This window comes from Phycodurus eques, chromosome 3 (assembly GCF_024500275.1).
Source record: "Phycodurus eques isolate BA_2022a chromosome 3, UOR_Pequ_1.1, whole genome shotgun sequence".
NCBI lineage: Eukaryota > Metazoa > Chordata > Actinopteri > Syngnathiformes > Syngnathidae > Phycodurus > Phycodurus eques.
The window spans coordinates 13,642,967-13,666,356 of record NC_084527.1 but is presented as its reverse complement, the minus strand read 5'-3'; the positions used below and the strand labels follow the sequence as shown (position 1 = coordinate 13,666,356).

The 23,390-nt window shown below is 40.0% G+C and overlaps 1 protein-coding gene across 1 annotated transcript in view; it reads left to right on the top strand.

Moving 5' to 3' along the window:
* Positions 1 to 23,390, top strand: part of LOC133399556 (collagen alpha-1(XXVII) chain B-like) — a 67,268-nt gene that overhangs the window by 23,669 nt on the left and 20,209 nt on the right. The window contains exons 8-28 of the mRNA XM_061671122.1: positions 4,578 to 4,622; positions 7,120 to 7,173; positions 10,017 to 10,061; positions 12,003 to 12,056; positions 13,391 to 13,435; positions 14,871 to 14,924; positions 16,460 to 16,504; positions 16,605 to 16,658; positions 16,751 to 16,795; positions 18,506 to 18,559; positions 18,689 to 18,742; positions 18,959 to 19,012; positions 19,126 to 19,179; positions 19,255 to 19,308; positions 19,392 to 19,436; positions 20,133 to 20,186; positions 20,330 to 20,374; positions 20,492 to 20,545; positions 21,835 to 21,888; positions 22,056 to 22,109; positions 23,004 to 23,057. Of these exons, the coding sequence (XP_061527106.1) occupies positions 4,578 to 4,622; positions 7,120 to 7,173; positions 10,017 to 10,061; positions 12,003 to 12,056; positions 13,391 to 13,435; positions 14,871 to 14,924; positions 16,460 to 16,504; positions 16,605 to 16,658; positions 16,751 to 16,795; positions 18,506 to 18,559; positions 18,689 to 18,742; positions 18,959 to 19,012; positions 19,126 to 19,179; positions 19,255 to 19,308; positions 19,392 to 19,436; positions 20,133 to 20,186; positions 20,330 to 20,374; positions 20,492 to 20,545; positions 21,835 to 21,888; positions 22,056 to 22,109; positions 23,004 to 23,057 (1,071 nt within the window). The remainder of the gene's footprint in view (positions 1 to 4,577; positions 4,623 to 7,119; positions 7,174 to 10,016; positions 10,062 to 12,002; positions 12,057 to 13,390; positions 13,436 to 14,870; positions 14,925 to 16,459; positions 16,505 to 16,604; positions 16,659 to 16,750; positions 16,796 to 18,505; positions 18,560 to 18,688; positions 18,743 to 18,958; positions 19,013 to 19,125; positions 19,180 to 19,254; positions 19,309 to 19,391; positions 19,437 to 20,132; positions 20,187 to 20,329; positions 20,375 to 20,491; positions 20,546 to 21,834; positions 21,889 to 22,055; positions 22,110 to 23,003; positions 23,058 to 23,390) is intronic.

The window sequence follows — 23,390 nt, the reverse complement described above, 5'->3', positions numbered from 1 at the left end:
ACCACGCATGGTTTTGGGATGTGGGAGGAAACATGAGAACCTGGAGAAAACCCACACAGGCACGGGGAGAACATGCAAACTTCACACAGGCTTGGGCCGGGATTTGAACCCCAGTCCTCAGAAGTGTGAGGCGGATGTGCTAACCAGTCGTCTACCGTGGCACCAGAAAAGCATCATGAAACAAAACATAACCCTAAAGAAATTAATGATGGTTCAGTCATCACTCGTATTTAAAAACACAATATTTCACAAATTCTGCCAGGGTATGTAAACTTATGAGCACAACTGTACAAATGTGCAGTCATACGTACCCCTGTCATATTGGAATGAAAGTGTTGGCTCCACCTTTTTCATAACCTCTAGATGGTGGCATATATTGATAAAATGTGGAAGGGTTTTCCATTTTCCCTATATCTATGTATAATGTCCACTATTGACTTTTGACAATTTTTTGGGGGGAAAAATGTGCATTATACATGAGAAATTACAGTACATCTAATTACAATAGTAACGCTATACTGTATATAATGTGAGCATACATGCGCCATATTCACATTTGTATTTGCATTGTTGTGCAAAGCGTTCCATAATTGCAAGCTGATGGGAAACATGAGATGTCCCACCATGTTTTTTTGCTCCCAGCTGAAGAAATTGGGTGGGATGGCTGTGTTTAAAATGGATTTTGTCACGTTGAGGTTTTAAGTTGAGTTGTCTTTGTTGCGACTTCATACGAAATCAATCATACATACATACATACAAGCTCGTTGGTGTTAGCGGGATGGCCGCGTTCATCTGGCTTGAATCTAAAATGTTCCCTCATTGTCACGGTAGCATTAGGCAATGGAAGTGATTCTATTTATGCCGATCAATTTTCTGTCACTGCAGCTACTGGCTTTCCGTCAGAAAATTTAGCTTCATGTACGCTAGCGCCCGCATTTAATACGCGGGTGCGCACACACGCACACTCTTCACTACCTCTGGTTGGTTTAAAGACCACGATGATACCCATTTCTCTTTCATTTGCTTCTTCGTCTTGTGGAAGGGCCGGCCCACCGGGGATATCCCCGGTCTCCCCGTACGCCAGTCTGCTCTTGTCACTTGCCCCTCATAAAATGACAGGCTAGCAATATTTCGTTACATAGGGACTGCAACCTCTCAAAGCAAAATACACTTATACTCGGATACATTCAATGTTATAAGCTACAAATCATTAACGTAAGATCAGTCATTTTTGACTTACAAACAAAAAACAATGTAGTTGCTAAAAATAGTTTTTTCCTGACAGCGTTCAAATATGACTTAGGCCAGTGGTTCTCTTTTAGTACCACCTCAAAAAATACTTAGCTCTCTAGTACCACCATAATGACAAACATTTAAATACAGTAAAGCACAGGGCCGCAGCCAGAAATTGTTGGGTGGGGTGGCCGTGGTTTGATTCCTAAAAGGTATATCTGTATTATTGAAAGCCACTGTCACATTACTCAGTTTGAACATTAACACTGCGCTTCAATACAGGAAAATAAAAGTATGTACTTATTTAATGATACCAAAATGTAAAATGTATTGCAGAAATAAACTGAATACAACAAACAGCACTGGAAGAATAAGTCAAATATATTGTACCGTATTAATACGTTCAGTACAATTTAATTGGATTTCTAAAACGTACTGTACGAGTACTTAAAGTAAAAAGAATGTACTGCGCATTAAAAGTCAAACAAAGTCTTTATGCATAACTAAAAACTCCATTCTGATACATTTGATTGTATTTCATGTTTTACATTGTATTTAAAAACACTAAAAGGAGGCGTTTGTGCAATTAGAACGAAATGTCAGTGAATGCCCTCTGTCCTGCTAATAGTCAACTCTTTTCATTGAAACGCATACAAACATAAGTCAACATAAACAACAAGCCTAACTCAATAACACAAATAGGTGGCCGACTGGTTAGAGCGTCTGCTTCACAGTTCTGAGGCCCGGGGTCCAATCCCCGGCCCCGCCTGTGTGGAGTTTGCATGTTCTCCCCGTGCCTGCGTGGGTTTTCTCCGGGCACTCCGGTTTCCTCCCACATCCCAAAAACATGCATGGTAGGTTAATTGACAACTCTAAATTGCCCGTAGGTGTGAATGTGAGTGCGAACGGTTGTTTGTTTGTATGTGCCCTGTGATTGGCTGGCGACCAGTTCAGAGTGTACCCTGCCTACTGCCCGATGATAGCTGGGATAGCCTCCGGCACGCCCGCGACCCTTGTGAGGAGAAGCGGCTCAGAAAATGGATGGATGGATGGATGGATGGAAGGAAAATGTTTGGACTGTACTATTTTTTATTGTTGGGATTGCTTCCATTGTGACTTAAAAGACAAAAAGAAAAAATCAATCTCTAATAAAAGTGAAGAAGCAAATGGTGGTGTGCCAAGTTTTAGTTATTTCTTTTTGTTATTTATTACATAATAGGCATCTAGGAAATCATACTTTTTAGTGTCTGCTTTTGCCGAACTAAATAACGGACTAATGAATGAACCAGCAATAATCAAAGCGATAGCTCTTTCCCTTGTGTTTTTGCCCTCGGTGGAGGTAATAACAATCAGTGTATGCTAAACATTTACAGAACAGCTCACACGCAATAGAATAGAATACTTTTTACCGTCACTATACACATTTACAATGAGATTTATTTCCTGTATGCATTCTAGTTTTACAGTTTTTTTCCCTCCTGTTTGAATTTTGCATGAAAAAGGCCATAATCCATACATAATCAAGAATTCTGTCAGTATTGTTCATAACATACAGTGAAATGCCAGGAATATAATTGTTTTTTCCCCTAATTTATGAATCCCAAATAAGTGCGTGTTCGTATACTATATTGCATTACTGTATGTTATTACACTCAAATAAAATGTGAGTTTGTGTATCTTTGAATAGGGAAATCCCCAAAACTCCTTACGCAACATAAATGACACTAAAATTCCATCACTTGGCAGGCTGTGTAAAATGATGACCGACCGCAGTTTGCCTGACACTTTTTTGCCAATATTGTTTTTATTTCAATCTGTGGCCGACTGGCTTTCTCAGTGCCAGATAAAGCCCCTCAGTCTCTCCAGAGAATGCGAAGGTTGCCTAGGAGTCAGTCAGCCCTGTTAAGTGACACTTGAGTAGAGTATTCGCAGCTCTGATTTTTCTTTCTACAGCCAGCTCTGAAGATGGTGAAGCACTGGAAAATAAAGTCTTAAGGGTTGTTTCTTTGTGGTGAAATAACATGCTCACCATTTTTATTTGCTGAGTACGCTTTCCCTGTGAAGGGGGAAGTGCTTCTTGAATGGGGGGGGAACCCATGGAAAGAACTTTTTTTTGGTCTGGTTAGCAAACTGTGTTACTTGTTGTGGCCTGGTTGTGTGGTCTGTATCCTCTTTGAAAGGACAAAAAAAGGTTCTTTTTTTTCCCCAAAGGCTTCTTATTCTACTTGTACTATGGTCTACTGACTAATCTTAATTGTGGTTATTTGGCTTCCTCTGAAGACTCATTCTTTCCCTGATTTTTGAGCCACTTATTTCTAACGCAAAGCACATGGGAATATAAAAAAAAAACCATCATGCCAATGACTTTGAAAGTCTTGATTGTGGACTACCAATACTTTTAGAATAAAGCGTGTGACGAGTGATTAGTTACTCACTAATTGGTATGCAGCATCAGTGGGTGTCAATGTGGTAACTAAAGCTGAGCATTATTATCACTTAATTGATAAATTAAGTGTTACGAATTAGGTTGAATGTGCCGAATTTACTGTTGATGAATGGGGTCTTGAAGCAGCTGGAGGCAAAAAATAATGAATTACTGTTGATTTATTGTAAAGAAGAGCATGAGATCAGCAACATGAAGTTGACAGAAAAAAAAACCTCTAAAAACTAAAAATAAAACTCTAAAGTGTAATGTGTGAAAACAACAACAACAAAAAACTTCTCATGTAGATTTAAAAAATAAATTGGACATTTGGAGTTTTGTGGATTCTTTGCATTCTCATGGCGAGTGCCGCCGCCCTTTGATGATTGGCTGCCTCCTGCCAACGAATGTACAACTTGTACTTTCAACGTGTAGTTGAATTAATTGGGTTTTTTTTGGGGTGGGAATGCACCGACAGCCTCCCCCCACCACCCCACTGATGACCGCCGATCGAGATAGTCCACTTCAGTTGTGTTTGGCCGCATTGCTCTGTGTGCGGCAGGCCTGAGACAGATGGAACCAGAGGGCATTACAATTCCCCAGATAAGAGGGCACAAATACTTGACTTTGCCCGGTTGTGACAACCCTCGCTACCAGAGGCTGCTCTTCTTCAGACTTTTGGGGCATGACTGTTCTGTAACAAACCTAGAAGCCTATTGGTTTTAAAGGCTGTCCAACTCCTAAAAGGCTGACTGAACCAAGGGTCAAAGTCATATCAGTGTATATTTTATTGTCAGTGCTCTGCTCATTTTATCAGCAAATAGCAACATTGGGAAATTCCAAAGAGCTTAGGTCACGCATTGTACATATCGTTTGACTACATTTCTCACCAAATTCTAAATGGTTGTTTCTTGGTCAACAGGGACAAAAAGGCCATCTCGGTTCTGCTGGTCTGCCTGGTGAACCTGTGAGTATTTTATTTTTTTTAAAGTAGGGAACACAAACAGGTATTTGTAACATCTTAACTGTTTTAAGAATGTGAGCAATCCCAGATGTGACAAACAACTAATCAGCAACTGTGTACTTACTTCCCTTCTGGGGCTGGATTTACTAAAGGTTTGCATGTACTGTACAAAATTGGGGCACGAATTTGATTACGCATGCAAACAGATATGGAAGCTGGTCTACTAAACAGGCACAACCGGGATCACATCTGCCAAGCGTACTAAACTGCCGTCAAGTTCATTCCGTGCATTGTGGGAGGGGTATATGCAAATGTGATTTATCAAACATAAGACGAATTGCGCTGGCTGATTTTGCGCCATTGAGTCTGACGGGTAGGTGCAAACCAGCGAGCAAAGTGATGGCAGCGTGAGTTCAGGCAAAATGAGAGGTCTTTAAAGAAGACTCTACAGCAAGGGTTCCCCGTATGTCTTTTATTTATATATACAATACAAGACACAGAAGAGGATATTAACCTAGAAACATCAGCTATCAGTCGTTCAAGAGAGACGCTGCTGGCAAGCGCACAAGTGGGCTAAATGCTTTGGACACCGGAGGCTATTTGCAGCACTCCCCTACTCCCAAATCTTGTGGACTCTCTCTGCTAATTAACTTCCTGTCTCATCCAGCTTCGGATGCAAATATCACATACCACACGCCTTTATATTTATTACATGCATATTACACTTTTTGCAGTTAATTTGCTAGTTCTCAAATTTCTTAACAATATTGTGCATGAGTTAAAATCCCATTCAAGAGTACGCCAGCCATTACAAATGGAGGCAATGCTGCTGTAAAATCCATCTTTTCCTCATAAAACATGTGAATAAGATCTTATGAGTTACCAGAATGACATCATTGCCTTCTACAAACACCACTACATTCTTTAATTTTATGTCAGCATGTTTGTATAATAAATTTTAAATAGCTTAAATTTGGACTCTACTGACTATTATAACATTCCTTACTTTTTTTGTAGCTTCCATAACAATGAACAGGCCTGATACGTTGACTACTGTTAGTTTTGGTCTCCACAAATGGATTCAATTTGTATATTCAATTAATATAATAGATTAGAATTGGGCTCTTTTTATTGCACATCAATTATTCCATTCTTACTGCAGTTGTGGCCATTTAATAAGAACGCGTGAATTGAGTGAACAGCGCAAATAGCCTGTGACTCATTCTTCATTCCAACTGCTTTATGAGGTAATCTTCTTTGGAAGTTTGCATTTAGTTTAAAAAGAGTCCCCGTGTGTGCTTTTGTTGGGATTCTTAGTGATGTATTAGAGCGCAAAAGTAATTTATGCGATATATTTGAACTTTTATTGCTAATCATGTATAATCTTGATGAATTCCAAATTATATCTCATCTTAAAGATCCAATATTGTATGTCTGCAGCACATTTGAATGTCTCTTCACATAATGTATCTGGGTCCATATCTGTGTCCCACAAAAAAAAAATAAAAAGTAGACATAGCTGATATTTGAAATAACATCAATGATTTCTGACATCTTATCCTCACAAGGGTGACGGGAGTGCTGGAGCCTATCCCAGCTATTATCGGGCAGGAGGCGGGGTACAACCTGAACTGGTCCCCAGCCAATCGCAGGGCACATACAAACAACCATTCGCACTCACATTCACGCCTACGGGCAATTTATAGTCTTCAATTAACCTACCACGCATGTTTTTGGGATGTGGGAGGAAACCGGAGTGCCCGGAGAAAACCCACGCAGGCACAGGGAGAACATGCAACCTCCACACAGGCGGGCCCGGGGATTGAACCCCATACCTCAGAACTGTGAGGCAGACGCTCTAACCAGTCGCCCACCGTGCCGCTGGGCAAACCATGCTAAGGCCAATATGTTTTGAAAATGATGTCGTCACAAACAATCAAATAAGAATGCAGCATACATATACTACGGAAAGAAGTTTATATCATTTCCAAAGATAGAAGATGTGAAGAAGGCATCACATATCCACTAGGAATAAAAACTAGCATGGTTATCTTTGTAAAGGCAGAATATTCGAAACAGGTCTTGTTATGTGTACCTCATGAAATATCAGGTGAGTATATCTGTTCATATTGCGATAAACAGAGTGTGTTCTTTTATTTGCAGTAATCAAGAGCAAATGCCAAATTATAGTGCAGTAGCTCTCCACTGAGTGTTTAAAGTGTGATGCTGCTTGCTTGGCTCAAGCAACACTCACTCGACTAAACGCCACTTCTTTCATGATGCCATTTGCTTGTTTATCCATCACCGCTGCATTTCTTTTATTATTATAACACTTTTTCCATCCCATTACTCCGAGGAGTGCGCCTCCAACATAAAAACATATGTGCATTAAATAAGATGAGACTTCCTTCCTTACTGTTTTACCTCCTTCCCGTGCCTGTTTTGGTGTTCTAGTGTTTCGCTTTTGCGCTGATCTACGTTTCATTCCTTCTCTCCAAAGGGCCAACGGGGAGCAGACGGAAGCCCCGGGGTCAAAGGTTATCCCGGCAGGCAGGTGCAGTAAATCTAGTCTTGCAGTGTTGTTTGAGCAGTTTTTTTTGTTATTTTTTATTTGGGGTGTGGGGGTGATTGTTACCTCCCCCTTTAAAGTAGGTTGTGACTTAATGACAATGAGAAAATGTGGGAACACTAATCGAAACAATACATGCATGCAATTATCATTAAACAATATGTATTAAGGCAAAAACAATTGAAAAAAAGAAATTCTCAACAATGGAAAGAAATTCTAACCATTGCCAATGCTTGTATGTGTCATCCTATTTTACTATGTCAAAATGACTACAGTATTGTGAAAAAGTTCATTGAAACAAAAAAGCTTGTGGTGACTTGTCTATATTTAAAACTGGTCTTAAAACCCATTTTGGCTTTCTACTCAGCCTGAAACTCGGCACTGTTTTAGTATTTTGTTTTTAAAGTTACATTTAATCTATTTGTTTGAATTTGCCCTACGTTTAATTGTTTTTACATTTTATTTTTATAAAAAAAAAATATATATAAAATATATATATAAAAAAAACTTTTTTTTATAAAAACTTTGTGTGGAGCTGTGATTTTTTTTTTTTTTTTTTTTTTTTTTTTTTTTTTTAAGAACTCTAGAAAAGCTGCGTTTAGTCTGGCCAAAATAATAACTGAGATATGAATAATGGGGAATAAAAAACGAATTTGCTTGTGTCTTTTGTGCTTACATAGTAAATGCATACAATGAAAACATTTTTTGTAAACACTGAATAAAATTTAAATGCCCAAGAAAGTAAAGTGATAAAGAAGTAGCTGAGAAGGTGTCTGTCTGATGAGGAATTTAAAAATCAATAGGTCAAAGAGTCCAGACTGATCCAAAAGTCAAAGATATGGAAGTGCGTCTCGCCTTTTAAATTTTACTTAACCTTTTGCAAACCACATGTTTCTCCCGTCTGTATGTTTAGGATATCTTCGGGTTCATGCACGGGTCTCGCTGGTGCTGAAGAGCACTTATTATGTCAAAAGTCTGATGCCTGCGGGTGGTTGCTTACTGTGTGGTGATGGATGAGATTTTAGCACCTCCTACCACGTGCAGGCTGGGAATCGGCCACACTGCAGAATGAAGCGGCCACGTCTTCTAAAATGGCACTTGAGCTTTATCGTCGCAGTGATGCATCCACTGGGATTGAGTCTAAAAACTGAACGTAAAGCCTGCTGAACGCCACCCAAAAAATTTCATCAAGCTACTTAATGTATCCCAACAGGATAGAGTGGATTTACAGTCTGCCACATCTGCGAAGTATTTTATGTGGATAATACATGTCACATGCACGTTATGTGTGCCTAAAAGTACTTGAGATCATAACGTGCCAAAAGTGTTGTGGTTCCTTCAGGTTTGACACATTTACGACAATACAGTCAGAATTTGGATCCGCGTTGGCTGCATGACCAGCAGCGATGCTTACTTCTACACTACCAAGAATACAGTCGATTCCCCAAAGACCAGTCACGAGCACTACAGTACTACTTTTTACCCAATGTCTTTTTAGAAACCCACACTGTGGTTGCCAATGATGAATTTACTACGAAGACCAAGTTCCAATAGAGTGTTCCCTCACTATATCACAGTTCATCATTTGCGTCCTCGCGATGTCACGTTTTGTTAGGCAATCGCTTTTAATCTGAATTTACAGTGGTAGTGGCAGAGGCCTACCACGAATAGCGTAAATCCACCAGTAATTGTGTTTGTAAAGTGCTTGTAATTGCTGATAGATGATGCAAGATGGCGGAAAATAAATAAATGAGGCTCTCAACTCACTTCCAGTTATTTCCTTGGCACCAAAGGGCCACCAGATGGAAATATCGTTATTGCTTTGACCAAAGCACAAAAACGGTCAATAGGTGAGTTTGTCAACAAATGAAAGAGAATCAGTTCCAGAATAAAACCCGCTTATGGGTGAATTCAAGAATGTCATATACTGTACCCCTGTTATTTGCTGAAAATCTCATCTATTGGCTGTTTTTGTGCTCAGGCCAAACCAGCAAATGCATTTTTTTGGCCCATCTGGTGAAATATCATTGCTGTTGTTTGGTTTAATTAAGTAATAGTATTTTTTTCATGTGTTTGAAATGTAATGTTTTTTTGTTGAAAGTCCTTGAGTGCACCTCATGCACCATCCTACGTAAAACAGGATGTTTCTGCTAGTGTCTCGCTGCATGCAATAATAGCCTGTATAATCTACTTTACCATTACAGTGTGCCTTTATTCCCTAATATTTAGTATTGTGTGTAAATGCCAAAAGGTGAGGCTACTGACTTAATATGTTTTTTGTAAATTGCTACAGTGCATATTTGTTTGCCAATGTGTGATATCACCACAGTGGTAGTACTACTCAATATAGACGTTTATGTAACATGGGCTCATGATTGGGTACATGCAAGATGCATGGTGTTGGTGATTTATGGTACTTTCTCTTTTAAGCACTTTGTCAATTACAAATCACTATTGTTGGTGGGGTGTCAATTATTCACAGATATTCGCTATTAAAAAGACAACTCACGCAGAAGCTGCTTTCGAAGTAACTCACACTCAGACTAACAGACGTCACATGGCACCCCATCAGCCCCGCCTCTTGAAGGCACATACATGTGCACAGATGCTACAATACACACAGTATTTTTTATACATTTCATGCTTGCAATTAGTTTTTTGTGTTCAAATACATTTGAACATTAGACCAAACGGTGCCCCGTTTCGCCCACTTAAATATTGGATTCCTTGAGAAATCTGGTCGGATACATTTTGCTTGTTATTATATTATGATCAATGTTGCTGATTGTAACCATAAATACACATTATATATATTTTTTTCCATTCAGGGTTTACCTGGACCTATAGGTGATATGGGGCCAAACGGAGTCAAGGTGAGTTAAGTGTCAGGATAAGATTAAGACTCCTTTTGTTTACATATACAGTACGATGAAAAAACTTTAAAATCATCAAACAAATCTAATATCTGACAAAGATAATTCAAGTAAACATAAAATGCAGTTTTTAAATGGTGATTTTATTTATTAAGGAAAGGAAAACTATTCAAAGCTACTTAACCCTGTGTGAAAAAGTAAAGGCCCTAAACTAACTAACTGGTTAGGCCACCCTCAGCAGCAACAACTGGCAATTACCGGCAATGAGTCTTTCACATCTCTGTGGAGATATGTGGTCCCACTCTTCCTTGCAGAATTGCTGTAATTCTGCAACAACGGAGGGTTTTCGAGCATGAACGACCTTTTTAAGGTCAGGTCATGCCAGAGCATTTCGATCGGCTTCAAGTCTTGACTTTGACCAGGCCACTCCAGAACCTTCATTTTGTTTTTTTGAAGCCATTTAGAAATTGACTTGCTGGTGTGTTTTGGGTCTTTTTCCTGCTCCAGAACCGAACTGCGCTTGAGGTCATGGACTGAAGGCCGAACATTCTCCTTCAGTATTTTCTGGAAAAGAGCAGAATTCATGGTTCCATCAGTCACAGCAAGTCGTCCAGGTCCTGAGTGGGAAGCAGCCCCGTCACACTACCACCATGTTTGACTGTTGGTATGATGTTCTTTTTCTGAAATGCTGGGTTACATTTATGCCAGATGTAACAAGACACACACCTTCTAAAAAGTTTCACTTTTGTCTTGTCAGTCCATAGAATATTCTCCCCAAAGTTTTCGGTATCATTCAGATGTTTTTTGTTTTGTTTGTTTGTTTTGTTTTTGCAAAAGTAAGCCGATCGTTTATGTTCTTTTTTGGTCAGCTGTGGTTTTCACCTTGTAACTCTGCCATGGATATCATTTTTGCCCAGTCTCTTCCTTATTGCCGAGTCATGAACACTGACTTTAACTGAGGCAAGGGAGATATGCAGTTCTTTAGATGCTGTACTGAGTTCCTTTGTGACCTCCTGGATGAATCGCTGCTGTGCTCCTGGGGTAATTATTGTAGACCGGCCACTCCTGGGAAGGTTCTCCACTGTTCCATGTTTTCTCCATTTGAGGATAATGGTTCTCACTGTGGTTCGCTGGAATCCTAAATCTTTAGAAATGTCTTTGTGACCCTTTTCAGACTGATAGATGTCAATTCCTTAATTTCTCATCTGGTCTTGAATTTCTTTGAATCGTGGCTTTTTTTTTTTTTTTTTTTTTTACAGCTTCTTGAGAATTCATTTTACCAAACAGGTTTGTTCTATTTGAGTGATTTCTTTATCAAACAGGTGTGGAGGTAATCAGGCATGCTGTGGTCTATGTAAATGAATCAAAAACATTTGATTGTTTGTGATTGTTTTTGATTGATTGGGGCCATTACTTTTTCACACATGGCCAGGTGGCTTTAAATATTTTTCCGCAATAAATAACATCACCATTTACAAAGAGTATTTTATGTTTACTTTGGTTATCTTTGTCTGATATTTACATTTGCGTGATGACCTTAAATATTAAAGGGTACATTGCATGGTTACGCCAGTATAGAATTGAATCTGTGGGTTCTTTAGTGTTAGTTTTACAGCAGCAATTTACTCTTTTATGAATTTGTTGACTATGATGTTACCCAAATATCATTTAGCTGTACTCTTGAATTCTCTGGTAATGTATGTTTTTCCCACCGAGCAGGTCGGGCAGAAAGGTCTTCAGAGATTCTTGACGCGAGGGTATGTGCCCTTGGACTACATCGTGGAAGCCAGCACCATGCAGTCCATGGGCATATACACTGGCCTCAAGGGCTGGCTACACTTTATCAAAGTCTAAGAATCACATCTGGTGTCTTTGCAAAGATGTTTTTCCTTACTTGTGATGTCGGTGTCTTCATCTACCTTCCTCTCCTAATCTCTTTAGGGGCACATTGGCATCCCCGGGCTCTTTGGCCTTCCCGGTCCTGATGGCGAGAGAGTGAGTGTCAGTGGTGGTGCAATAAATCAGCCAAGTGATTAAATTCACACATTTCAAATTTATTAAATTGTAGTGGCAAGGTCCAAAGGTGTAAATTAGCACAGTCCCTGTTGGCATATTGGAATTACTGTGATCTAAATGTTTTAAACCCTTTCTCAAGTCCAGTGTGTGTGTGTCCCATATTTCATAACAACCCTAAAAATGGTTTTACAGTGAAACAGTTTATGATAAAAACACAGCGCCTAGAACTATTTTTTGACGTATTTGTAATTGTAAAGCTCAATTGTTCAACTGTACGTTTGCTGTTTTTTCATGTTTACGTGGACTTACAAGAACATCGTATGTAAACAATGAGATACTACAATATATTGGCCAATTTTATTATGGCTTACTACGAAAGCCGGATCCCTTGTTTATGTGTTCAGTTTTTAAGGATGGTAGTAAGATAAAACGAAAACTTTACTTAAAGCTCACAATGTTATTGTGCATTAATTGCATTGAAATTGACATCATCTTAAATCAGTTTAATTTGCTCTAAAAATATTACACTTGATACCCAAGGTCGTCTGCACTTGTTTTGTCATTATGAAATACTGCCAATTGCTTCTTGCTTTCATCACGTAGTCGTGGTTTGAAGTGGAAGTACATGTACAGATTAGGACACTGTAGGTGATGTGATAAAACGTTTTCATTTGCTGTTACTATACTTTTAACAGTACATACGAGAATCTCATGAAGTCAAAATCATCATAAAAGTGGAGATACAGGCATCATTATTATTTATTAATATTTTCATTATTATTATTTTAGTTATTTTTTGTTAGCCACCATATCAATGTAAAGTTAACATTTATTTCCCTATATTCCTATATTTCATTACATTAACACTGTACTTAAATATAGGAAAATTTAAAAAAAAAATACTTAAATAATGATTCAATTAAAATGTATTGCACATTTAAATAGAATTGTAAAAAAAAAAATAGAAATGTAAACATACATTTCTAAATGATCAAATGCAAATGTATTGTTTTCGCTTAAAATAAAGTTAAATACAACTGAACTGTACTGATCAAACGTACTGTACTGGATTACAAAATAGTTGAAGCCACTATATTATTACTGTATTTAATTCAACATTTAATTCAGAGATTCTTTCATGCACCACTAGAGGGAGTCCGTGGACCACCAGTAGTAGTAATACCACACTTTAAGAATCACTGTACTAGAGCTCTAATTACATAATATTTACCATAAACAATACTTAATAAGAAGTATGTTAAACCTGCTTGATGAAATATAATTTTGCTCACTTGTTTGTTTTTTTGCTGCAGGGAATTCCGGGCGTTCATGGGAAGAAGGGCGAGATGGGTAGGCCGGTAAAGTTTTCTCTCAACACACTTTTCATCATCCTCATCTTAATAACACAGCACATAAACATCTCATGCAAAGACAAAAAACATATCATTAATAAAAAGACAATGAATATGAATGTTTTTTATTGTTTTGTTCATTGTTTTTTTTTTAAAGTTCAAGCATGCTTTTCCTGCAATTTGAAGGCACTTAAGGAAACGAAATACGTCGTACTTGTTTTTCATTAGTATACTTTGCTAATACAAAGTGTCAGTAGTGGTTTTGGCCCTATGACGCAGTGAGCCACACATCAGGCAAAGTCTACCGGCAATGGCGCCTGGAAGTCAGCCTTCCATCTGTGAGGGCTTACATGGAAAATGGTGATACTGCTCAAGAGCACTCGTGTCGATGTGATGGGTCCCAGCAGGGGATTCAGTCAGGTTCTACATTTCGACATGAACACGGCGGCCAAAAGTAGGCCTCATCGTAGCCTTGTCATGAGTTATTTCTCTCTCAGTGAGCTCATTTGCTTTGCGTAATCTATTTTGTTTTCTTCTCTGAGTCAGCAGAAGTGAACGGTCTGCACAGATGCGAGAGTATACAGTACATACTGTAAATGTGCCATTCTAAAACAATCAGAGGTGTTTTATGCTCAGATGTCTGCAGTTAATTGAATTAAGTTTATGACTAAGAGACTGGCTAAAGGTTCTTAGACGAATCCTCTCATTAACATATATATATATATATATATATATTTTTTATATAAAAGTCTCGCCAATTTGTTAAAGACTTGCATGTGTTTCTGATCAAACCAAGACATTTATTGGCATTTCTGGAAAGAGGCAACACTTTCCACATTTCCTGTGGGCTTCATGTTGCACCAATTACTGCTTATTGCTTTATACACATCAGCCAAATGTTCCAAATCAAATGCACAAAGGAAAAAAACTAAACAAAAAAAAAACTGTCTTTTGGTATTTTGAAATTAATTGGACCTCAGTCATCAAACAGAACACAACAGTTTTTTCTTACCAATCATGTTCGTCTTCCATAGGCGTGCGCAGTGCTTTTCAGTATATACGACTTATGTGGGGCCTCGAGGCTGCGTCACGTTTTTGTTCTGTCTTCATAATGGAATCAGCAAGATTCCATACACCAGTCGCAATTTATAAAAGGAAAAAAAAAAAAAAAAAAAAAGCCTGCAGTAAGCATTTCTTGGGTTTATGTTCCAAGCAGCTTTATTCAACCATGTGGGCAAGCCCTGGCGGTTTCTGACGCTCACGGTATTGGAATTTCCTGCCAGTCGCTCAGGAATGAGCGCATGGGGGAGCACATCTGTTGGGAACTGCTGAGATTTCGTCTTAACACTTAGTGCAAATTGAATGAAATCGTAATAGTAAGACTGTAAAAAAGCCACTCAGTTCCTCTCTACTTACATAACTACCTTGTCCATCTGTTTAGGGATTTCCTGGCGACTTTGGAGAGAGAGGACCCCCTGGTCCCGATGGCAACCCTGTAAGTACATGATACAGTAACCTTAGACTACACGCACAGAGAGAACATGTAAATGCCACACGGATAGCCTGAGCTGATACTCAAAGCCAGAATCTCTCGATTGCAAAGCAGATGTTCTAACCTACCAATGTGGCAAAAAAGTAAACAAAAAAAAAACAAAAAAACAAAAAAAACAAAAAAAAATTATAATTTCATTGCATATGATGGCTCTGGAATCTTACAAAGCCAGTATTTTCCGGTGTATATTGTTCTTCTTTTTCATCTTCTCTTGACATTTCTTTTTGATAGTTTCTTTTTTTGCAATAGGTGTTGCAATAAAGCTACAAATAGCCAGAGAAGAAACAAAACACATGCAGAGCTTATTCTTTGATGCTCGCTGATCTGAGATCTTCTGAAGTATGCTCATAGCTGAAGTTTTGTGCGACTTAAGAGGAATCTTGCACGACCTCAGGGGATTTCTACCTTAGAGATTCCACTGTACTTGAAAAACAGCACTGACCTTGTTTTGACATAAAGCAGTACTCTTTGAAAGTTAGAAAGGACAACACTGTTGTGTTGATATAATTCCCAACAGACAGGGTTCCTGCTCAGGGCAATGAAAATGTAGGATACTAATCGGAGGAATTGCTTGTCCATTAAGACCAATGACCCCCATGAAGGCTCTATGGGTCGTCTACCTGACGCAGTGCTTTAATGTCACTTGGGTTGTGTATGTGATCTGGCTCCTATATGAGTCTTTGGTGTTCTACTAAATGGTTGATACAATTCTGGCTGAAATTTGTGTTGGTGAGATTGACCTCTTGGTTAGGCCGTCTGGTGTCCAGTGGGAAGGACCCTCGTTGACCACAGAGATGAATAAGGCATAACAACGATTTTGGAATGGAGCATCTGTGTAGGACTTGGGCTCTACTCTGGAATGGGGAGTTACTTGACTATGCAATCCGGCTAAAATGTCAAAGAGCCTTGTTAAGTGTCATGGTCAATGGGTCTGATTTTCCAACCCAAAAGACCTGTGTTGAGGGCACAACTTTTGCATTCCATAAATGGTAATGGACATGGTGGATCGGACCTGGAACCAAATTCCCTACAGCCGTTCTAATGGAGTATAGATGCAACAACTCTCTCGTTGATCCAAAGTTGAAGGCATTATCATGAGTTCCAGTTCCCATGATGGACTACTATCGTCTGACCTCTGAGATCTGCCCCCGAGGCCACATTTCCGGTCTGGTGTAGGAAGTAGGTCACATTTGGCTGCCTTCATCTCCTTTCGTCCTGTGGAGAACCAGAGGAGGTGACAGGAAGCCCACGCTGGGCAGCTTGTCATCTATCCCTCTGCTGGCCGTATAGCTGGGAGAGGATGTCGCCATGGCATGCGGCTGCCGGCTTGATAACTCGGACAACAGAAGTCTCTGTGTGTTAAGCGCCAAGTGCTCAGTCAGCGGGCTAAACTGAAACAAAAAACCTGCACAGAAATACACTGGATTAACTGACGTATCTTTGGGTCTAATTTCTTCACTCCCTTTTCTTTCTCCAAGGGTGACCTTGGAGCTCCTGGCCCACACGGAGTTTGTGGTCTTTTTGTAAGTATTGCAATTGGTCCATCAGCCAGTTTAACACTAGATATTTGGATTTTACATGCATGATTTCCTAATCTGTTTTGTGTGTGTGTTGTTCATAAAGGGTGAAATGGGTCCTGCTGGCATTATGGGTTTACCAGGACTTCCAGGACTCAAGGTAAACACTGGAACTATTTTCCATGGTGAATGATATAAAAACAGCACACTTTGGCCTGTTATTGCTTAGGCATTTGTCTTTTTGCTTCCAAGGGTGTGTCAGGAAATACCGGTGAACCAGGACTGAAAGGTGATAAGGTGATCTGCACATGTATTTCTCAGATTATTAGTCCTTAAACAGCATTAGAGTAGTCTAGTCTCCCAAACTACCATATGTACATGATGACCACCAGCTATTCAATAATTATTTACTGCCTGTATTATTTGGGGGGTGGAGGGGGCTTATGGGGTGGCACTGGGTCCCTGTGGCCTTCTCCGGATGGCCAGTGTTCGGGGCGGCTCGGTGGGGCCAGTGGACTACCCTGGCTCCCTCGGTGTGGGATGTGTCCTGTCCACCGGGATGCTCTTGTGTAGACTCCTGGGCCCGACCACGCCTCTCAATAGATTGGGTGGGGTCCTCAGCCTCCGCAGTGCAGGGACAGCAATTACAGGACACTTCTGTCATTCATTGTGCATGCGAAACAGTGTCAATTCACTTGCATGTGTCCGCAGACACACACCCCTGGGGCTTAGTTGGTTGGTGTGGGGCCACTCACCTATTGCGACAAATAACTTATGAATATGCGAACTGCTTGGGTATACCCTCACTCACACTCTGGTCCTATAGACGTTTATAATTTACATAGCCACTCCCACCAAACTTCAGTTGTACAGCCGGGTTCACGACCCTTGTCCTGCATACTTCTGTCCTTGTCCTGTCCTATCTTGTCCTGTTTTTCGCTCACAGGGTGTATGTAGCACTACTGCCCCATACAACACTCATATCTAATGTGTCATTGTTCTAGGTATATAATGATTTACTTTCCTCATCTTGTTTACAGTTAGTTCTTTGTCTTTTGTTGTCTTCTTTTTTCACTCCCCTCTAGAAACCTTGTTCTGTTCAACTGATCGACTCTCACTCGCAATAAATATCCATTAAAATACTAAGAAACCACAGCGGCAGCTTAAAAGGTCCACTGTGACACAGTGAAACTGTTGAGGCATAAAAGGGATACGGATCCTCCTTTCTATTTGACCTAAGAGCTGAACAGGACAGACAAAAAAAAAAATTATTAAAAAAAAATATTTTTTGGTGTGGTGGACACTGTATTGTATCTCCTGTGCCATAAAAATGGTTTTCGTAATAATAGTCTTCCATGCCGCAGCTAATATTTTTAATAGGTATACAATATTAAATTGAACCAGGCTTTAGCTATTTTACTTGACTTTCTTTTTTTTAAAGCAAAGCTGTTTGATGGATATTGAGTTTGACATTTTTGATGACTTGCGCAGACTTTTAGAACAGTATGTCACTCATATTGCTTTTCAGCCACAAAATTATAATGTGGTATATGAAGTGTAGTTGAAGCACTGTTATTGTAACTGTTTGCAACTAGTTTTACAGTGGTTATAATTTATGGGATATTGTATATATTTGGCTGTGATGAATTATGAGGGTATGCAGTGGTGTGACACTGCCCTTGATGCGGTAGTTGTGGCAACTTGTCATCTAAGGTCACTTTGACAGATTTTGGCAAGCCCATCCATCCATCCATTTTCTGAGCCGCTTCTCCTCACTAGGGTTGCGGGCGTGCTGGAGCCTATCCCAGCTAACATCGGGCAGGCACTGAAGTTAAAGCATGGTTCCCATTGGATATTTTGGCAGGCTATAAAGAAATCACGCGTGAAACCTTAGTCTTAATCAAACCCTGCACTTAGCATTAGTTGGATTAATAATACAAAGCGTATGTTGTGCTGTTATTGTTTAATTGTTACTGTTGTGTGTGTCGTGTAAATTCCGCGTCTCAGGGGGACGTTGGCTTGCCAGGAGAACCAGGAGAGGGGGGCTTCAAAGGGGACAAGGTAAATTTACAGAATGCGAACTTCCCTAAATCAATGGTTCAATCTGCCAGATCTTTTTCTTAGTCTCAAACTAGTTAGTTTGTTAGTGTTATTGGTTGACCTATGTACACTAAAGTTGTACTTTCACAGGGCATCCAGGGGTCACCTGGTACACCAGGACTGACTGGAAGTCCAGGACCACAGGTAAATCCCCCCATAGTTTGGTAGTTTTGATCACCCTTATTCAACCAGCTCCCAAAAAAAAACATCATCTACAAAGTGTTTGAAGCATTGAGTGTATACTGTGCGCTTTTATTGAAGTACATACTGTTTTATGAGTCAGATCCAATTGTTTTGGAGTCGATGGCACATTTTCCTTTAGCTATAAAATGTGGGTTTAGTAATCATCATACCTTTCAGGGTCAACCTGGTGATAAAGGCCCCGATGGTTCAGCCGGCCCTCCTGGCCTAGAGGTAGGACATGCTCCTGTCATTTTTTGAACAGAGCAACATGAATGTATCATTGAAAAAAAAATCATGAACAACAATATAATAATGTAGAAAACGCTTCATGTGAATCTTTACAGGGTTTCCCAGGTGACATCGGCCCGCCGGGTCAAAACGGGCCAGAGGGACCAAAGGTTGGGAGTCTGTAAATATAAATAAATGGTGGATAAATTGTGGTAAAAGTTGATTTTCAGTGTTGTCATACCCAGGGGAGACAAGGCACACGAGGGTTTCCTGCTTCACAGGGAGCACCTGGACTCAATGTGAGAAACCCCTATCCTTATTCTATTGATCAAGAATAGATGATTGTGTCTTCCACTCAGTTTTGAAACTTTATTCTCAACAGGGTGATGAGGGGCCATTCGGGCCAGCTGGGCCGGCAGGAATTGAGGTGAGTGCCGATTGGACAAAAACAATAACAATCCACTGACCCACTTTTTAAATTGCTTATCCTGTTAAGGATCTTGTAAGTCCTGATCAGGCTTGCATCGTCACAGACAGATATAGCCAGAATTGAGCTGTGTACTGACATTATCCACAAACAAGTGATACAGAACACTCTAAATTCTTCTCTCTGTGGTAATTAAATTACACCTGCTAACCCCTACAAAAGCGTGTCTGGGAAAGTTTGTTGGTATGAGTCACATTTTTCTGAGAGCATTTACGATGGTAGCGCTGAAAAACGTGGGCCGTACTGAACCGAACCAAACTGGACTGGGTGGTGAAAAAGTTTTTTTTTTTGACTGGGAAAACATGCAAACTGGACACAAAAAGCTGAGATTTTAACATAGACCCAAAATTGCTATACAAACCAACTGTGCTGTCTATATAGTTTCACCAAAACAAGGCACAGGTGATGAAGGCCAGCGTCGTAGAGATAAAATAACTTACAAATATGGACTTCGCATTTACTTGAAGCAAATACAAATGTCCAAGGCTCTGAGGTTATTTTAGATTCAAGATATTGATTTATTTTGCCGCTCAATGGTAACCGTAACCAACCTTCAACTTCACTTTAAACAGGACATATGTTGAGTGTTTCTCATTCCGCAGCACATTCTCTGTGTCACTTTGACTTTGTGTTCAGGGTAGGCCTGGGAGGCAAGGATTCCCTGGACTTACAGGCCTGGAGGGACTCAAGGTCAGAGGGACAGAGCGTACTCTAACCTAACATTTTCTCCTGGGTTTCTTTTACAGTAATGTCTCGTGATTATAATATGTATAGATTAGATGGTAATTGTTCTTTTCCTCATCCACAAATGAGACGTACTTCCTTCTCTGTAGGGTGAAACTGGGCTAACCGGAGAGGTCGGGAATCTTGGCGAGAGGGTAAAAATGCTTTTCTCCTTGTGAATCTCAGCACGTCTCTGTTTGGTTTGCAAAGCAGTGAGATTCTTGTGAGAAACAAAAGAGGTAATACAAAGTGTTCTTTTCTTAATGCGTCAGGGTTTGCCTGGCTTCATCGGGACTGCTGGGGAGACAGGACTTGCAGGAGAAATGGTTACTACCTTTAATTATCACACATTTTGTTTGCCAATGTTAATTTTGTTCAGTTTTCTGTCCGTGATTTCCCCATCATCGTTAGATTTTGAAAAGTTTCAAGTTTAACAATACAATCCCGAAAAACTATGCAGAATCCCCAATTCATATATTCAAAGGTCTTAAAAAGGACACATTTATGATTTGCGTTTTGAATTTGAGCATAACAGAGATCAGAATGAGCGGCGCCACCAACATATCAAAAGTAGTATAACAAAAATATTATGGCAACATTTTCTTAACATTTCTAAACATGATATGTGTTATAATATTGAGACTATATTGGGCACTCCTTGGGGTCTTGTGAGAGAATGAGATTGTTTTAAATTTGATCGACCCGGCCTTAAAAAAAAAGGTCTTGAGTATTAAATTCCTTCCTTAAACCTGCTGACACCCTATAATTTGTAAATTTTTTGTGTGTAAAGTAATCCCCCCTCCATCGCTGGGGGAGTGATATAGTAATACCCTGTTACCCTATGCATGTTTTTATAGCATTTACAGCACTTCAAACTTTTTTTAAGGTATTTAAACACACCGTTCAAACAATAAAAACCCATTCACACAAATATATTGAGAGAAAGTAAGAGAAAATAAAATGGAGTAACTACTGTAATAACACTTATCCAAAAAATCCGCGATACAGCGGGACCGCGATCGGTGAACCGCGATATAGTGGGGCTTTACTGTATATAATGCAGGATACCGAATTCAACTGAGAAATTAATGCATAAATATAATCCATGTTTTCTGTTTTGGGGTGGCATGGTGGATGAGTGGTTATCACACCCGCCTCCTGTGTGGAGTTTGCATGTTCTCCCCGTGCCTGTGTGGGTTTCTTCCCACATTCCAAAACAACATGCATGGTAGTTTAATTGAAGACTCTAAATTGTCCGTAGGTGTGATTGTAAGTGTGAACGGATGTTTGTTTATACAGTATGTGCCCTGCGATTTGCTGGCGGCCAGTTCAGGCTGTACCCACCTTCTCGCCAAAAGTCAGTGACCCTTGTGGGGATAAGCGGTTTACAGAATGGATAGATGGATTTGTGTTTTGTGGCCCTGCCAACTCTCGCTGTTCTTTCCTCTGTTGTGTGGCACGCATTAAATTCTGCCTAGCAACATGTAACCAGGAAACTGTTACTGTATTTGCATTAACTTTTTTGGTAATGTTTTAGAATGAGTCATGAAGTATTTGTCTGTCTTTAAGGTATATAGTACTGTATATGTTGTAATTCTGACATGCACTTCCACAGGGTGATCGTGGGAAAACAGGCACTCCTGGACCTCCAGGGGAATCGGGGCCAATGGTAAGGCGCAAGTCTGGAGACCGTCTTTCGTCCCGAGGGCACTCAGTGCTTTGTTCACTACGCGGAGGAGTGCGACAATGTTCATTCAGCTCGGTTGATGAAGCCAGTCTAATACTGATGTCCAACATGTTGTTATTGAATCACTACAGTTTTGTTTGTTCTTTCAGGGTCACACCGGAATACCTGGAGAGACAGGACCTCCTGGGACCGAAGGAATCCCAGTAAGTCTACATAAACCCTACAAGTGCAAGCAAACGTATGAGGTGTGGCAGAAACGTTCCAGGACTGGTATCAAAGCATCCAGACTGCATGTTTACCTTTTTGAAGAAACCCCACTGAGTCGAATGCGCTTAGACTTCTCCGCCATGCCTTTATGTACTCCTGTAAAGACTCCTCCGGGATCCTATGCAGCTCTGTCGTCAAGGCCATCTTGATGCCGTCCAAGTCTTCAAAACATGTCACAATGATGATCCCCTTAAGCTTGGGAAAGATGGGAAAAAAATAATAAATCACACGGAGCCAGGTCGGGTGAGTCGAGAGGTTGCTCCAGCACGGCTATGTTCTTCTCGGAGAGGAACTGTCAGATCCTCACAGCACTGTGAGCAGGTGCGTCGTTATGGTGAAGCAGCCACGAGTTGTCCTGCCACAACTGCCAACTATTCTTGCCCACTGAATGAAGAAAACGCCACAGGATCTCTTTGTAGGCATGCTGATTGATCGTCTGACTCACAATGAAAATGAAAACACATAGTTTGTCGTTTGGGTTTGAAAAAAATATACAGTATATTGTGACACCGGTCCTGGTCTTTTCTGACACATCGTATACTTTGTTTTTGTTTTTTTATACAGCAGTGTACATGGAGGATGGAAGACCAGAGACAACACTACCCATCTAAGAGCTTTAATACTTAGCCCTCAAACAAATTGATAGCTTCAAGAAGTTTTGCAGTATTTGGATGTGTTTTTTTTTTCCATCAAGGAGCAACATGTGCCACATGTTACATGTTTATTAAGTCATGAGCTGGGTCCTATCCCAGCTGACTTTGGGCATGGGGTGCACCCTGGACTGATAGCCAATCAATTGCAATATTTATAGTATATATTTGTGTTTTAAGGGACCTCCTGGCTTGAGGGGATCGGGTGGCATGAGAGGACCCAAAGGCATGAAGGTAAGTAACTTAAATTTGGCTTAAAAATGAAGTAATTTCAGTTTTGTTTTTCTTTTTGCAGATAAAATGCAAATTCTCAATGATTTCAAGGATACGTTGCATTGTACATTGACATCATGTACCTGCTGAAATTTACTAATGAATCTCCTTTATGAAATTGTGTCATTGATATGCTGTAGGAAAAATATGTGGTGTGGAAAGGAGAGAAGGTTAAGAGCAATGTTCATTGACTTTGCCATAATTCAGCTGATCTAATTGAGATGCCGCACCGAGAGAAGGGTGGACTGAATGAACGATGGAACAAGCATGCATAATGAAAGCATTTCATTTTGT